Source organism: Penaeus chinensis, chromosome 4 (assembly GCF_019202785.1).
Source record: "Penaeus chinensis breed Huanghai No. 1 chromosome 4, ASM1920278v2, whole genome shotgun sequence".
Classification (NCBI taxonomy): domain Eukaryota; kingdom Metazoa; phylum Arthropoda; class Malacostraca; order Decapoda; family Penaeidae; genus Penaeus; species Penaeus chinensis.
In genome coordinates, this window is record NC_061822.1 from 5,103,038 (window position 1) to 5,119,091 (window position 16,054).

General features: G+C 37.9%; 1 protein-coding gene across 2 annotated transcripts; it reads left to right on the forward strand.

The window, feature by feature from the left end:
* The first annotated feature begins 874 nt into the window (after nucleotides 1-874).
* LOC125025151 (serine/threonine-protein kinase stk11-like) lies at nucleotides 875-13,589 on the forward strand. Of its 2 annotated transcripts, XM_047613120.1 has the most exons (9): nucleotides 875-1,072; nucleotides 2,472-2,620; nucleotides 4,078-4,317; nucleotides 4,472-4,563; nucleotides 5,164-5,296; nucleotides 6,681-6,817; nucleotides 11,486-11,671; nucleotides 12,386-12,537; nucleotides 12,814-13,589. In XM_047613120.1, the coding sequence occupies exons 2-9, from the start codon at nucleotides 2,498-2,500 to the stop codon at nucleotides 12,954-12,956; spliced, it is 1,206 nt and encodes a 401-aa protein (XP_047469076.1). In that variant the 5' UTR covers nucleotides 875-1,072; nucleotides 2,472-2,497; the 3' UTR covers nucleotides 12,957-13,589. The 2 variants fall into 2 exon arrangements, with proteins under 2 accessions (XP_047469076.1, XP_047469075.1); XM_047613119.1 differs by lacking the exon at nucleotides 875-1,072 and having other exon boundaries at nucleotides 2,376-2,620.
* The last annotated feature ends 2,465 nt before the right edge of the window (nucleotides 13,590-16,054 follow it).

Here is a 16,054-nt window from a genome sequence, read left to right on the forward strand (position 1 = left end):
GTTTATATGTGTGTGCGATTGTGTACACGTATACACAACCTTAAAAGTTCGCTCAAATCTACCTTTTTGGGACTCTGTATTAGTGAGAATCTCGCTTTTGTGAGCACGTACATCCACGATCTTAACTCTCGTCAAGAATGCTTCGAACTCCACCTTAAATGCACAAACAATGATCTATTATAAAGCAAGTTACTGTAGGAGGTTTCCACGTCTCATTCATGGCACACTTCTGTTCGTAACTGTACCTGTCTGAAGGGTAATCACTCTCACTATAAAGTCAGCTAAAGGTACACGACAGTGAGTCTATAACAACCTCTGCCGTAACAACAACGCGCAGGTTCCGTATATAACCTTTGTGCCATTATATATGCTTTATCATAAAAGCAAAGTCAAAGAAGAGTATACATAACCTCACGCTCCCGTCATATTAGTGAATGGTCGATAGTTTACGTTGATGGCCTTGCTTAATTCCCAAGCATTATGGGTTTCGTGTTTTGTCGCCACCTTCCGTGACAGTGATAATAAATTCTCTCTGGTTGGTCAATCTGATAATTATCGAGTCCGTAGTTGTGGTATACTATGCGTGTCTACACACTATTTCATGCCGATGTGTATGATGATTGGTTTTATGATGAATATATTACCCTTTACCTCTGTTTCTTCACCCGTATACACAACCTTAAAAGTTCGCTCATAGGGAATGAATCCTGTTTACTTTTTTGTTAAATTTCAGTGAAGGGCTGTTTTGTAAAGCTCCCTGTTTGATGTAATTATATTTAGTAAGACTATTATCTTAACCTACAGGTATGTAACGATATTTCTGGACACCGTCGCTGATACACTCTACTGCGTCTCCCGACTCTGAGGCGCATCCGTAAAATGCTGACTTTGCTGAGCTAACCAGATTAAACCGGCCCTCACTCACTCACGTTCATCTCACTCTCCTCACAACCTCACGTCCCGACTCGTTTATTCATACATTCACTCATACCTGGGATAATTACTTGACTCGCGACTCTCTCCCTGGATCGGTCTGAAAGTTAACTGTACAAGGATTTATAACTTTACGTCGGTAAGATCTGTGTAAGGTGTATTTGGCTGAACAGTATGATTTGGTTACAGAACTATATCGTTCTAATCATTCCAGTGATAATGGAAGATGAAAGTGAGTTAAGCCAAAGTTAATGAATCATATCGTGTCATTCGACCGACTAGGAAGGTCACTGTAATTCATTTCTTCGGACATTGTAGAATTCTGTAGACACGTGTGCGGTTCTGGATGTGCGAATGACATCACTTTGTGACCATGGTCTTGGCTTCTAAAGCACCTTCGGGAAAATACCTACAGCGGGGTGATTTCAACTCAGTATCTTCGTTCACTCACATGTGCAAGACACTGGAAATAGGAAAACACCTGTGCCGTTTATCCCTTGCGAATGTGCCTTATCTCTGTATGTTGGATGAAAACAGGTGTGAGTAAATTTGATAAAAAGTGAAGAAAAAAAAATGGTTGGTAAGGTTTACTTTCTGTATTTGGCAAAAAAAAAAAAAAAAAAAAAAAAAAAAAAATGGCAATGCTTCACTTCACGGATATGCTTATTATAAACTCCAGTATTTTTAACAGACAGCTCTTTATCATATTTCCAGTTGATGGCTTGGCATGTATATTATCTTACATCTTCTCAATTACCCGCAATTAAAATATATAATATTTAATCATCCATAAGCTAAACGTCAGGCTTTCGCGATAAGAATGACGCAATTTAGCAAATATATGCTGTAAAAAGCTAAAGGTATTGCAGTAATCTAAAGGGTGTGACTGGATGGTTGCGTGCTTGTGATTTGTTTTGTTATTATTGATCATTACCATATTTAGTTGCATTCTCTTTCCTCTCTATTATTATGAATTATAAAGATATACTGTCAAAACTAAGATATAAGTTATATATATATAATCAATACAACTTGCAAAGGTAGAACTATAGACATTCCTTACTACGAAATTTTTGTCTTATGCTTCACCATATATCATTACTAAAGAATCCTAAGAACATGGAGATGATCACGTGAACAGTTATGAAGTTCAAAAACAGTTCAAAACAAAATGAAAACCTATGTTAGTAATCTACCCGTTGGATGCAGATAATATTATATTTGATTTACCCCTTAAAATATGGCCATATTCTTACGTTTTCTATGGCGGCCATTGAAATGTCAAATATATACCTAATAAATAAGAAAATGCATAGAGTAAAATATGTACACCAAAAACTATTAATAAATAATTCAAATTATATATTTCAAATAATATAAATTATTAATAAAATCAATGCTTTGTTTTTAACACGCACTACAAATGCAATCACTATAGACCCTGATATAGTTGTTTACATTTGGAGGATGAGAAGAAGGCGAGCGAGGAGTTGACATCCATTTCCTCCTATTACTTCTCTAATTTACTCAATGAAAAGGTGATGCTCGACCTGTAAGGGACGCGATGGAGAGGGACTTGCCGAGCGACAGGTTCATGGAACTCGACGCTGGCGATGATGACGCTTTGCTCATCCAGAGAATTGACTCCAATGAGATCATCTATTGTCCACCCAAGAGGAAATACAAGGTGAATTGTAGGCCTAACCCCTTACGTTTAGGCCGGTTTTTAAGGTCTGTTTGGCTTGGAGTTGGCGGTGTGGAGGGAAGGACTGCGTGAGTGATACGTTCGGCGTTGTTCTTGTTTGTCTTAAGTGGTTATCTTTGGTTATATTTCATGGTTTTGTTCAGTCGGTTGGTTATTGTTGATGTTGTTTCCTGCCTGTCGTTTGCGTCTTATTTGTTATGTTATTTTTGTCGTCGTTATAAATAAGACTAGAAAAATTGTGTGTTTGTCATAATTTTCCCTTTGCAGAGTTAATAAAAATTTTGTACAAAGGTCTGAGATTAACATTTGAAACAGTATTCTTATTATAAAAAATAACTGTCTAGATGCTGCTGTGGCATAAAGCTGATGGAAAAAGATAAAAAACTGTGAAATACCATGAAAGCTGTTGTGAACATAACAAAAAATTTAAAACTTAAATATTGATGTACTGTTGACAAGGAAGTGAGTGCTAGTTGATATTTTGCCCAAGAACCGCATTAGACATCATGGCAGTCTCTTTTACGTAGGCCTGTACTTTGCTGCTCCCATACATGATGCTAATTATGATTTCAGTCCAGAAAGTCAATATGTCTATATGATGGTTAATATTAAACAATAAAATATATGCTAGTACTATGATGCTATTATTTATTACCTATACATCTTTATTAAGTGTTTATAAGACCCTGCAATGGCTTTTAAAACAAAGTTTGTCAATTTTTCTCTTATTTTTATTAAATGTCTCCATGTGAGTCTTGTTGTGGTATGTGGTGCCAGACCTATAGTTCAATATAATTGAGGAGCAGTGCTAGTTAAATTCTGTGTTCTCCACAATTCATACTCCAGGAAAAGCCAGCAGATCTCCATTAGTAAGATATAACATGGCCTAGTTCCTTATTTGACAGAAAATTGTTAGAGAAGTTGTATGTAAACTCTGTCTTGCTAGAATAAATAATGTAAAGATTTAATGGCCTTTGCTAGAGCACCTGCAAGGGAGGAGACCTAGCCAAGTAGCGCAAGGCCAGTGACAGGTGGAGAAGTATCTTTTAAATATTTATCGTATATTTCTTTGGTTGAACTTGTGCAAGTTCTGGTAAAATGTATTATATGATGTTATATGACACAAAAAAATAGCTATGAGATGTTAATCAATTTTATTATGTAGCAGTAGTAAGGAATGTACTGGATGTATAGAGTGGTAGACTGCACTAAGTCATAGTTCCCGAAAACACAGAATATACATTACATTTATTCAATCTTCTGTCAGAGGCAAAACAGCAACATTTAGATGAAAATAAGTGAACGGACAACCCTTATATGATCCCTGAAAAAGTATGAAGTTTGATCTTAATTTTCAAGCTGTGGTTAACAACAGATAGTGAAGTTTTATTCTTTATGTTTTCCTAAAGTATACTGACATTTTCACCTTTGTCTTACAGCTGGTTGGGAAATATGTTATGGGAGACAAGCTGGGCGAGGGAAGTTATGGCAAAGTCAAAGAATGCCTGGACTCAAGCACGCTACAACGCAGGGCAATTAAGATCATGAAAAGGAAGACCCTCAGAAGGATTCCGAACGGTGACCAAAACGTCCAGCGGGAAATCAGGCTTCTGCGTAGGCTAAGACATCACAATGTTATTAGTTTATATGATGTTTATCACAACGAGGCAAAAGGCAAGGTAAGCAAAGGGAAAATGTGTCATTTTATTTTGAACTTTAGATTTGCAATTCCTTTCTGTTATTTTTGTTGAATTTTCCAATTGCACAAGTAGTCTGCTTGTAGGCACAGATAAACTGGGGCTTCTAAAAACCTGTATATCTACATTTTTTCAGATATACATGGTCATGGAGTTTTGTGTTACGGGGTTACAAGAAATGCTTGACAGATCAAAAGACAAAAAACTTCCCATCTGGCAAGCAAACAAGTAAGTCCTTTTCCATAGTTTATCATGGATTGTAAAAGTAGGATATAACTTTCTTTCTATTTTCTTGAATACTTTTCAGTATACTTGAATAAGGTACTTTACGTTTACAAATGGTAACCCTTAATAATCTGTTTGCTGTTGGTGCCAGAAATTTACTTTGTGACCAATTTTTACCCTAGATACTAATGTGTAAACATTTTGAGATGTAAGTCCTTCCAGTCATGGTGAAAACATTAAACTTTTTTTAAGTATTATTAATCATTAACCTGCTGGACACAGACTAGAGGCATCACTAAAAGGATTATTGTTTTGAAATTGAAATTATTGAAGTTATACACAATGAAGTCAGTATAATAAAATTTATCCTATTAAGAAAAGCATGAACATGTCAGTCAAACAGATTGGCAGTAAAGTATACTCCCAATAAGACAAAGAGATTTTATAAGTATAGATTGCTAGAGACTGAGACACAGAAATGAGGCACCTATTATAATAAACATCAATTTACTCCCTCTCTTGTTTGAGATCGCCAGTCAAAAGAAAATCTCAAAGGCTATTATAATTTCCATAATTTGCTTATTGCCTTTTTCCCCCCTACAGATATTTTGTACAGCTGGTAGAGGGACTAGAATACTTGCACAGCCGAGGTGTAGTGCACAAAGACATTAAACCTGGCAACCTCCTTCTTACCTCTGATAATATGCTCAAGATTTCAGATTTTGGTGTTGCTGAGGCAAGTCAAGAGTTTTTGAGTATAATTTTCCATTATTCTATTTTATTCATATTTTCCTTCTTCTGCTCCTCTTTCTCCTTTTTCTCTTCCTCTTTTTTTTTGGGTAAGAATGAGAAAAAAACAATGTTGGTGTAAAGGTGTTAGAAAATTTGAACAAATCTCTATAGTCATAATATCTGCAGGCCATGTTTTACAAAGGTTGGAATGGGGTAGTCTAAATAAGGCAACCAGGCAAAGAACACGTGCCTTGTACGTGAGTTCTAGTCACATCACCCAGGTCATGTTTGAAATTTGGGATAATGTCCTATCAAGTCATCCAGCACTAAGTATTAAATTTATTTTTTGGAATGAGGATGGCATTCATTGTTATAGAGGAAAATTTCTTCTCTCTGTCTATGTCTCTCTCTCTTTCTATGTCTCTCTCTCTGTCTATGTCTCTCTCTCTGTCTATATCTCTCTCTCTGTGTCTATGTCTCTCTCTCTGTATCTATGTCTCTCTCTCTGTGTCTATGTCTCTCTCTCTGTCTATGTCTCTCTCTCTGTCTATGTCTCTCTCTCTCTCTGTCTATGTCTCTCTCTCTCTCTGTCTATGTCTAGCTCTCTCTGTCTCTCTTTATCTCTCTCTCTCTCTCTCTCTCTCTCTCTCTCTCTCTCTCTCTCTCTCTCTCTCTCTCTCTCTCTCTCTCTCTCTCTCTCTCTCTCTCTTTATATCTCTCTCTCTCTCTCTTTATATCTCTCTCTCTCTCTCTTTATATCTCTATATCTCTATATCTCTATCTCTATCTCTATCTCTCTCTCTCTCTCTCTCTCTCTCTCTCTCTCTCTCTCTCTCTCTCTCTCTCTCTCTCTCTCTCTCTCTCTCTCTCTCTCTCTCTCTCTCTATATATATATATATATATCTTTGTTTCTCTCTCTTCTTTCCTCCGTGTCTTGTCTTGTCTTGTTTTGTCTTGTCCTCCCTATTCTCCTTGGAATAGTTTCTTTTCTTTCTGAAAATGAATTTCATGATATGCAACATATGAGTATGAATGGGATAAGAAAGTACAAGATCAAGCAGAAGTGTGAATGGAAAGCAGCCAATTTGTTAAAGTGGAAAACAGAGAAAATGAAAGGCAGTTTCAAACATTTATTTATTAATAGTAATGTTATATAACACATCTGTACATTTATGGTAGGTAAATGATTATAAAATTTATAATGAAAGAGGTGTAGTGAAAACAGATATATATATATATTTATATATATATATATATATATATATATATTGTGTGTGTGTGTGTGTGTGTGTGTGTGTGTGTGTGTGTGTGTGTAATGTTGCTTGTGTACTTCACATTAGGTGTGTTTATATAAATATACTTATTTACATGTGCCCTCTTCCCCACAGCAACTGGATGCGTTAGCAGGCAGAGATGAGATCACAACCAGTCAAGGGTCTCCACTGTTCCAGCCACCCGAGGTTGCAGGTGGAGCTCGAGTGTTCTCTGGCTTTAAAGTGGATGTTTGGAGTGCTGGTTGTACTCTGTAAGTCTATGGTTGTCTTACAAGATTGAATTTTTGAAGACCTTTTTTTTTTTCTAGCTTGTTTTTATATAAGAGACTCCTTGTATATAAATATGATTCCAAGAAAAAAAGGATTCTGTTAAGAAAGTAAGATCTTTATCTGGCCGCATCTTTAGACTTCATATTCTTTGGGGTTTGTTTTTCTGCATGTGTAGTTTGCTTTGTGCTTTGATAAAAGAAAAAGAAATCTTTACCTTTATACATCAGGGGCTTGGAATCCTTTATTTTTGTTACATGTTTCATTTAACTTTATTAAGCGTGGACAGCGCTGCCTGTTGTTGGCTCTCTAATCATCTCTCCTAGTTGGTGACTTAGAGTGTGAAAACTGAACACCTCTATCAACGTGTAGCAACATACACCCGAAGACACCAACCCATTGTATCCTCACAGCCAGCAGTCCTAGAGATCATTGAGTAAGGACATATTACCATATTTTGCTGGCTTGAAAAACACATACCTTCCTTCAGTTAAAGAAAAAGAGAAGACATAACCCTGTGTAGTCTGTTAGTACAGGTGTCCTTTGCCTAACCACTAAGGACTGCAAGCCCTCCAGATTGCCCTCCCCCCCTGCTACAAAATAGACAAAGTTTGGTTGAAGGCATTTCAAGAGCTTACTTTTATGCACCAGATAAAGTGGTTTATGGTCACATGTCAAAATTAATAGGGTATCAGGAGAGCACAAAGTTGAAATAGTTACCATTTTGTATGAATGAAAGTGGGATAGATTACCATAGATATGTAAAAAACACATACAAAATAAAATATATACATTTTTTATATGAAACAACAAGGTGTATATTTAAATGTATGAATAGTAAAAGGGTAACAATATGCCAAGAGATAATGTGGTAAAAGAAAAGATTGAAGGTTTGGCTAGATGAGACTGGATGAAATATGCCAATAAGTATCAAAATCACTACATTCTGTTCACAGTAGAAAGGAAGTGGGAGAACATGAGAGGAGGGGGATGGGGGGATGGGGGGAAGTCATCGTGGGTGTGGCTGGAAGATGCTTGCCAGACAGTACCAGTTGTAAAATGTTTCTTTCGTAATAAAAAAAGTTGTGGGAAAAAAGGCATGTCACTTTTTGATGGTGATTAATGGTGAACAGTAAAGCATGCACATTATATGTTACCTCAGTCATGTGAACAGAACTTGAAGAGTTAAAATTCATCAATATCTTTAATATTTTGAAGTTAACCTAATGGATTCAGATGACAGGATATTACATACCAGGTCCACTATAAATTTAGTTTATTGATTGTGTTTACACAGAGATGGCTCCACAATAACAGTATGATATTGATATCATTAGAAAAAAAATCCACAAAGTCAGGGAGTGAGCAAATCAGGCACAGTCACTAAGACCTACTGATTGACTCCTTGGTGACTGAGCACTTGTGGACCCATCTGTATGCAACAAAAATAACAAAATACTCTAGTGGACAGTATGTGAACCCAGATCCATTGGTTTAAGATAATAAAATCAAGTTGTTTACCAAAGTATGAATAAATGTGCAGTGCATCTTATCTCAGTGGTAAAGAGAACTTAGAATAAAATTAATTTTCAGTTCAGCTGGTTGCTTATTGAATTTTCAAAAGCATTTTTGTCATTCATTTTATCATGCAGATTTAGTTTAGTTATGGTAAAAAAAAAAACCTAAGTTAAGCAAGGTATATCTTTATTGTCGGATATTAACAGGAAAGGGATTCTAATATTCAGTGTTCGTATATGCCTAGGATACAGTATAGTCCCTTCATAAATATAATTTTTTCCTAATTTCCATGGTGTGGTAAAAGATATAACACTAAAATAAGAAACAACATCAAACCAAAAAAAAAAAAAATTGTAACTGACATGTTTATCCTTTCCCAGCACTTAGTAACTTTTTTTTTTCTTTCTTTCTTTCTTTTTCACTCTTTCTTTTACCAAAACTTGTTCAAATGATTTTCCAACAAGTAAAAAAAAAGATTTACTTAATTTAGATTGAATAAAATCAAATTTAACATACACATGCACGCGCTTGCACACGCACATGCACGCGCACACACACGCACACACACACATTATTACTTTGAGTTGACATATCCAAAATGTACCATTAATGTTGTTTTCCATCCTTTCAAATTTATCCTCTTACCACAGCAAGTGAGGTGTATGTGCTGAATGCCTTTTGGTGTTTTCACAAGTAGTATGTACGTGTGTGTTGTAGTGGATAAAAGTGCATCTACTACATGTCTCATGGTTTATCTTTTCGGGGAGTTATTGGAGTGGGTGTGAGTGTTATGGGTAGGTGCTGTAGTTGAAGAGGAGAGCTACAGGAGAGCCAGAGGCTCCCATTCGGCCAAGAGCATGGCTGCCCTTGTGTTGTTGCTACTTGGCCGGGGTGCTCTAGAGTTGACAAGTTGCTGATCTCGGTTCCGGATCTCACAGTTTAAGTAGTCAGGAAACCAAGAACAATGGGAGCCTGCAATCCAATCAGAGAGCTGCGAGATGTCCGGTGTCAACCAGTCAGGTCTCGGCGTTGAGTTACAAGAAGTATGCGGAGCCGAGTTGTTCAGGCTGCGGACGGGGCTTCTACAGGTAGTCCGCCCTCTGGTGAATGAGCTAAGCAAGCAAGCAATAAGCCAAACATTTCTTTCCAGGTTCACCAGTGCTGTAGATATGTTGTCTCTATTACATGACTGGTATGGCTTGGTGCTATAGGTGAAGTGGAGTTTATGAGGGAGCTGGATAGGCTCCCTTGTTGGAAAAGGACTAGGTAGTACTGGTGTTGCTACTTCTTAACTGAGATGCTCTGGAGCAGTGATTGTTGATAATATCAGTTCCTGATCCCACTGCTTAACCCCACACTGACGGGTCACACCTAGTGGCATCATAACAAACCGCTTGGTCTATGGCATATGGCTATACGCAGTGGCGAAGCGCCAGAGTGCTTGGAGCGGGAAGTTTGGCTTGATGTAGCGGACTTCTGCACCTAAAGTCTGCTCGTTGCCATTAATTTCCAGAGTAGATTTTTTTTTTTTTTTTTAATTAACCCGTCAGCATTGGGTTAAGTAGTTAGGAGCTGTGTCAGCTGTGTGCCTACTGGTGATAGAGTGAGGACAAGGATGTTGTGACCCAACCTGGGAAGTATGTGGAGCCGAGTTGTAGGTCATGGCTGCTACAGTTTGTTTGTGTGTGAGTGAGAGTGAGAGTATAAATATGCATGTGTTTGTGGAGGTATCTTATTTTTTCTATAAATGTGTGATATCCAAGAATAATTTTATAAATAAAAGTTAAATTATACACAAGATATAATACCTTAGTCAATTATTAGACCCTTGTTTGATTGCCTTTGCTCACATTAAATTTATATAGAATAGAATCAGAGCATAATATAATATTTTCCTTACATCACTAATACATTCTGCATTGGTTGATTTGACTTTAATTTTTTGCTCTTGGAAATCAGTAAATCATAGACTTCTTTACAGTGTCCATTAGTGTTTTATAGAACTTACTCTTTTTTATATATGCTCCTTTTCAATATACCATAGTTGCCATCCTATAAAAGGCACTTGTTTTAAGAAAAAAATAGAGGATAATTACCCTGCATCTAACACATCGTTTCAGTTGTATCACAGATGGAAGACCAGGTACAAGCCTCAGTGTTAGGTGGTGGTGTGAGTTATGATGAAAAATATGTAATCAAGTAAAAGGAAGTTATCGTACAAAAGAGTTATTCAAGATAAAAAGTAATGGTTAGGCTTAAAGGGCTAAGGTCTGTGAAATGTGAAAAGGTTTTATATCTCAGTGGTAAAATGGAAAGCAATTGGAATGCTCATGTGAGTGTATGGACCAAATAGATCTAAGCTACATTATCGTTTGTAACTGCATGCATGTAAGCCTACAATATTTTTTTATTGAATGCATTGATTTTTAAATTTTTGTTTGGAAAGAGAGTGGCATTCAAAATATAAGTAAGCAGCACTAGAAATGGAAATCCAGGCAGAAGCACAGGAAAGAACGGGATAGTTATAAGAAAACAGGAAAACAGTGGTTGGATTTGGGTGATCATTGCTGCTTTGTAGATGTCTTTGTCTCATTTCAACCCCATAACAGAAATAAGGCATGGGAACAATGTGAGAACAGTATTATCCGCATGAGCAGGAGCAGGAGAATAGCCTAGTAGCAATGGATGAATGAGCGAGGACCAGTGTGCCCACTGACTGATTGGGAGGGGCAAAAAACCTTGAGCTGATTGGTTTACCATCCATCTTAATGCATTTAACTCACTACCCTTCCTATTATTTCTCTTTTCAAAAAGCTACCTTAAGGCCATCACTCATTGAATTTCAGGTAGAAAACAAACATTAGTTGAAACAAGGGACCCCTTTCTCACTTACTTTATTTAAGCAGCGTGAACCACCAAAGTACAGTGAGATACATTCAAAAAGGAATCCTGCAAAAAGTTCCTTGTATTATAAGGCTGTGTTTTATAGGTCAGCAAATATGGTATTTTAGGAGTACTATGATCTAATCACTTATCCTTAAATTATGGGGGGCAGAAAATAATATATAATCAGCATTTTAAATATTTTCATTATTGCATGTACAAAACTTTAATTAGTTGCACATCTTTTGCAGGTTTAACCTGACAAGCGGGAAATACCCTTTTGAAGGGGAGAATATGTTTCGGCTTTTTGAAAACATTTGCGAGAAGCCTTTAGTCATGCCAGAGGAGCTGGACCCCGTTCTCAAGACACTGCTAGAAGGAATGCTGAGAAAAGAGCCCAGCGAACGGCTATCCCTGAATTTGGTCAAGTCTCATGAGTAAGTATGAGAATAATTGTCATGATCTCAATGTAATGAGAATCGCTGTTGTTGTCAGATTTTGGTATTCTTTAATTCAATAGTGGTATAAATGAGACCCCAGTCAAGGAGTGGTAAATCATTTTGGTGGCATCTATTCTCGCCAACACACACTCCTTTAAACTAATAGATTACCCATGTAATTAGCTTCCAAACATGATTTTCTCTCTCTCTTTCTCTTTTCTCTTTTCTCTTTTCTCTTTCTCTTTCTCTTTTTCTCTCCTTCTCTCCTTCTCTTTCTCTCTTTCTCTCTTTCTCTCTTTCTCTCTTTCTCTCTTCTCTCTCTCTCTCTCTCTCTCTCTCTCTCCCTCCCTCCCTCCCTCCCTCCCTCCCTCTCTCCCTTTCTCCCTCCCTCCCTCTCTCCCTTTCTCCCTCCCTCCCTCCCTCCCCCTCTCCCACCTCCCTCCCTCCCCCTCTCCCCCTCTCCCCCCTCCCTCCCTCCCTCCCTCCCCCCCTCCCTCCCTCCCTACCTCACCTTTTTCAGTCTCATAAAATCTTTCTTTGGTATGAATGTCATTTTTAGACAATCTTTTTTTAAGTGAGTTTTGGTAGATTCAATACTTTTATGAAACCACTGCTTTCAGATTTCAAGCATTTCCTTTATTTGTTGTTCTATCTTTTCTTTATTTATTTGATTTGCTTATCATTCAAATGAACCTTTCTTTTGCATAATAGTTGGTGCTGCAAGAAACATCCCCGAACAGAGGAAGAGGTGTCTCTGGGTGGAGATGATGATCGTCACAGCATAACCATAGTTCCTTACCTCCGGTCAAATTACTATGACTCCGAGTCAGAAGAGGAACTCTTCACGGAACACCAGCTCAATGGTAGGGTCTGCTGATTGTCACTGAATCTAGTCCTATGCCACATTATGTAAAAGTAGTGTAAAGATGATCTAAAGAAATTTAGCTTTACTAGGGAGGGGAGGGGGGGTAAAGTATGTCAAAAAGCATATTGAGGTTGATAAACAAGATCTGTTATTTTCCCTCGTTTATAGCCAAATAGGTCCCTTTAAGTTTTATAAGAAAAATGCATATACCTTATAATTGAAAATATAGACTATGATAAAATTGATTTCAGTGGCACCTCTTTTTATTTACTAGAATCAAGAAACCAGGCAGAATGCAAGTCAGAAATGTCAGGCACAGATCTTCAAGAAACACGTGGGGGTCACACAAAGCGAAGAAGACGTAAACCTACCTCATGTATTAGTGTCAAATCCATTACCTCCTGCAAACAGTCTTGACACTGCCCATGCATACCCTACTGATGTTGGTACTGGCTAAGCTTCTGCTGGAGGCTTAGGGTATAAAGCTTAGGAGGAGGAACTTCATATATGGCCTTGTATATCGTGCACGAACATCATCGATCTGAGTACATTTGTTTCTCCTCAGACTTTCATCACCTTCATTATCATTTTTGTGAAACTTCACTCCTTTGTCATGATCATGATGCAAATACTTGAAGAAAAGGAATCCAGTATGTAAAAGGTCATATAATAAAAGAGTAATCCTAGTACAGTCTGGGAGAGTATGTGTGAATTTGCATGTGCAAGCATGCATGAGTGTATGTGGGTCTGTGTGAGTGAAAAGATTTGTGGATAAAAAAAGTGTTCAGCTTATGCCAGGTTACATATACCTTAGAAAGGTTGATTCAGGTGCAGAGTGGGACCAGGACTGTGACAGATGATGTCAAATGGGTAATTATTGAGGATGTAGGTCTGGGATTTGTTTTTCAGGTTAGTAGTGGGTGTGCCCACCAGAAGTTGTAGGGAAAGACTCTATATATCTTTATTGTCTACTCTTTCCTCCCCCCTCTTAACCCCCTTCTCTCTCTCTCTCTCTCTCTCTCTCTCTCTCTCTCTCTCTCTCTCTCTCTCTCTCTCTCTCTCTCTCTCTCTCTCTCTCTCTCTCTCTCTCTCTCTCTCTCTCTCTCTCTCTCTCTCTCTCTCTCTCTCTCTCTCTCTCTCTCTCTCTCTCTCTCTCTCTCTCTCTCTCTCTCTCTCTCTCTCTCTCTCTCTCTCTCTCTCTCTCTCTCTCTCTCTCTCTTATATTTTCTCTGTCTCTGTCTCATATTCTCTCTCTCTCTCTCTCTCTCTCTGTCTCATATTCTCTCTCTCTCTCTCTCTCTCTCTGTCTCATGTTCTCTCTCTCTCTATCTATCTCTCTCTCTCTCTCTCTCTCTCTCTCTCTCTCTCTCTCTCTCTCTCTCTCTCTCTCTCTCTCTCTCTCTCTCTCTGTCTCTCTCTCTCTCATATTCTCTCTGTCTCTCTCTCTCTCTCTCTCATATTCTCTCTGTCTCTCTCTCTCTCTCTCTTATATTCTCTCTCTCTTTCTCTCTCTCTCTCTCTCTCTCTCTCTCTTATATTCTCTCTCTCTCTCTCTCTCTCTCTTATATTTTATGTCTCTCTCTCTCTCTCTGTCTCTGTCTCATATTCTCTCTCTCTCTCTCTCTCTCTCTCTCTCTCTCTCTCTCTCTCTCTCTCTCTCTCTCTCTCTCATATTCTCTCTCTCTCTCTCTCTCATATTCTCTCTCTCTCTCTCTCTCTCATATTCTCTCTCTCTCTGTCTCATATTCTCTCTCTCTCTCTGTCTCATGTTCTCTCTCTCTCTATCTCTCTCTCTCTCTCTCTCTCTCTCTCTCTCTCTCTCTCTCTCTCTCTCTCTCTCTCTCTCTCTCTCTCTCTCTCTCTCTCTCATATTCTCTCTCTTTCTCTCTCATATTCTCTCTCTCTCTCTCATATTCTCTCATATTCTCTCTCTCTCTCTCTCTCTCTCTCATATTCTCTCTCTCTCTCTCTCATATTCTCTCTCTCTCTCTCTCATATTCTCTCTCTCTCATATTCTCTCTCTCTCATATTCTCTCTCTCTCTCTCTCTCTCTCTCTCTCTCTCTCTCTCTCTCTCTCTCTCTCTCTCTCTCTCTCTCTCTCTCTCTCTCTGTCTCTCTCTCATATTCTCTCTGTCTCTCTCTCATATTCTCTCTCTCTCTCTCTCTCTCTCTCTCTCTCTCTCTCTCTCTCTCTCTCTCTCTCTCTCTCTCTCTCTCTCTCTCTCTCTCTCTCTCTTTCTTTCTCTCTCTCTCTCTCTCTCTCCCTCTCTCTCTCTCTCTCTCTCTCTCTCTCTCTCTCTCTCTCTCTCTCTCTCTCTCTCTCTCTCTCTCTCTCTCTCTCTCTCTCTCTCTCTCTCAACATGTACATTTGGCACAACACAGACAAATAGTTTTGACACTTGGACTGAACATAGTCCCATAACCTTTAAGTAAAAAAAAGAATTAATATTAATAAAATTTTCTTAACCCCATGCACCCAGGCCACCTACACCACTGATTTGGCCAAGTACAGAGTCACAATACTTGAGCCGCCATTTGAGACATCACGCACTGCTAGTTCAGTGACTTCGTCATTGTGTGCCATGGATCCTCATTGCTTAAAGCTGTATTATAAAAGTTTGATGAAATAAGAGTTTTCAGCCAGTTTTGGAAGGCTGTATCTCTGCATGGGGATGCATGGTGCACAACTTCTCTGCACAGCTTAGTGCACCTTGGAAAATGAAGCCACACAAAGCATCAAACAACCCTGATGCCCAGGCTTTGACCCAATACTTAATTGTCAGCTCTGTGTTGACACCTGGGTGCAGTGAGTTAATTATCAAGTTTAACATTTGACATATATGGTATGCTGATATACTGCTGTATTGAAATTTTAAGAAATTTATTATCACCTTTAGTGGTTGATTTCCAATGATTGGGCAATAAGAATATGGTTAGAGGAATTTTGTCTGTGGATATTCATTACACTGAAAATCACTTTTTTAGGCTAGGGTGCTTTTCCACAAATTACAGCTGTGCCAATGCTTGCATCATAATCAAAGAACCTAATCAATGCATTTATTTTTGGCAGATTTTTCTTTAATCAAAGGTTGTCAGAACCCACTGTAACCCCTTTTGTTCTGTCTTTTCCAGTTCCATAAGCAGAGCATTTGCACTTGTGTTATGGTGGATTAAAAAAAAAAAAAAAATTGCTGGTTGAATGGAAGAGATATTAGTGCTATGCTTCAAGACAGCCTTCGATAGTAACATAAAAAAAAAAAAAAATACATAAAATATAAAACCAAAAAAAAAAAAAAATGGGGGGGAGAAAAAGACAAGTGTTGATAAAACATATTTTGTTACACAAAAGAAGATTGATATTTCTTGTTCCGATGAACTGAAATAATAATTTCACTCTTGTTGTTTGTAATATGTGAATAAGAGATAATTTTCTAAGTCATGTTATACATGGTACTATAGATATAGACTATGGTGTATGTATGATCGTGTATTATCAATATTCTTTCTAAAGATA

Excerpts from the sequence above, each read along its gene's own strand:
- LOC125025151 (XM_047613120.1), top strand. The coding sequence starts at position 2,498 with ATGGAGAGGGACTTGCCGAGCGACAGGTTCATGGAACTCGACGCTGGC. Across the intron at positions 5,297-6,680 it reads CAGATTTTGGTGTTGCTGAG|CAACTGGATGCGTTAGCAGG; the intron begins GCAAGTCAAGAG and ends TCTTCCCCACAG. Across the intron at positions 6,818-11,485 it reads TGGAGTGCTGGTTGTACTCT|GTTTAACCTGACAAGCGGGA; the intron begins GTAAGTCTATGG and ends CATCTTTTGCAG.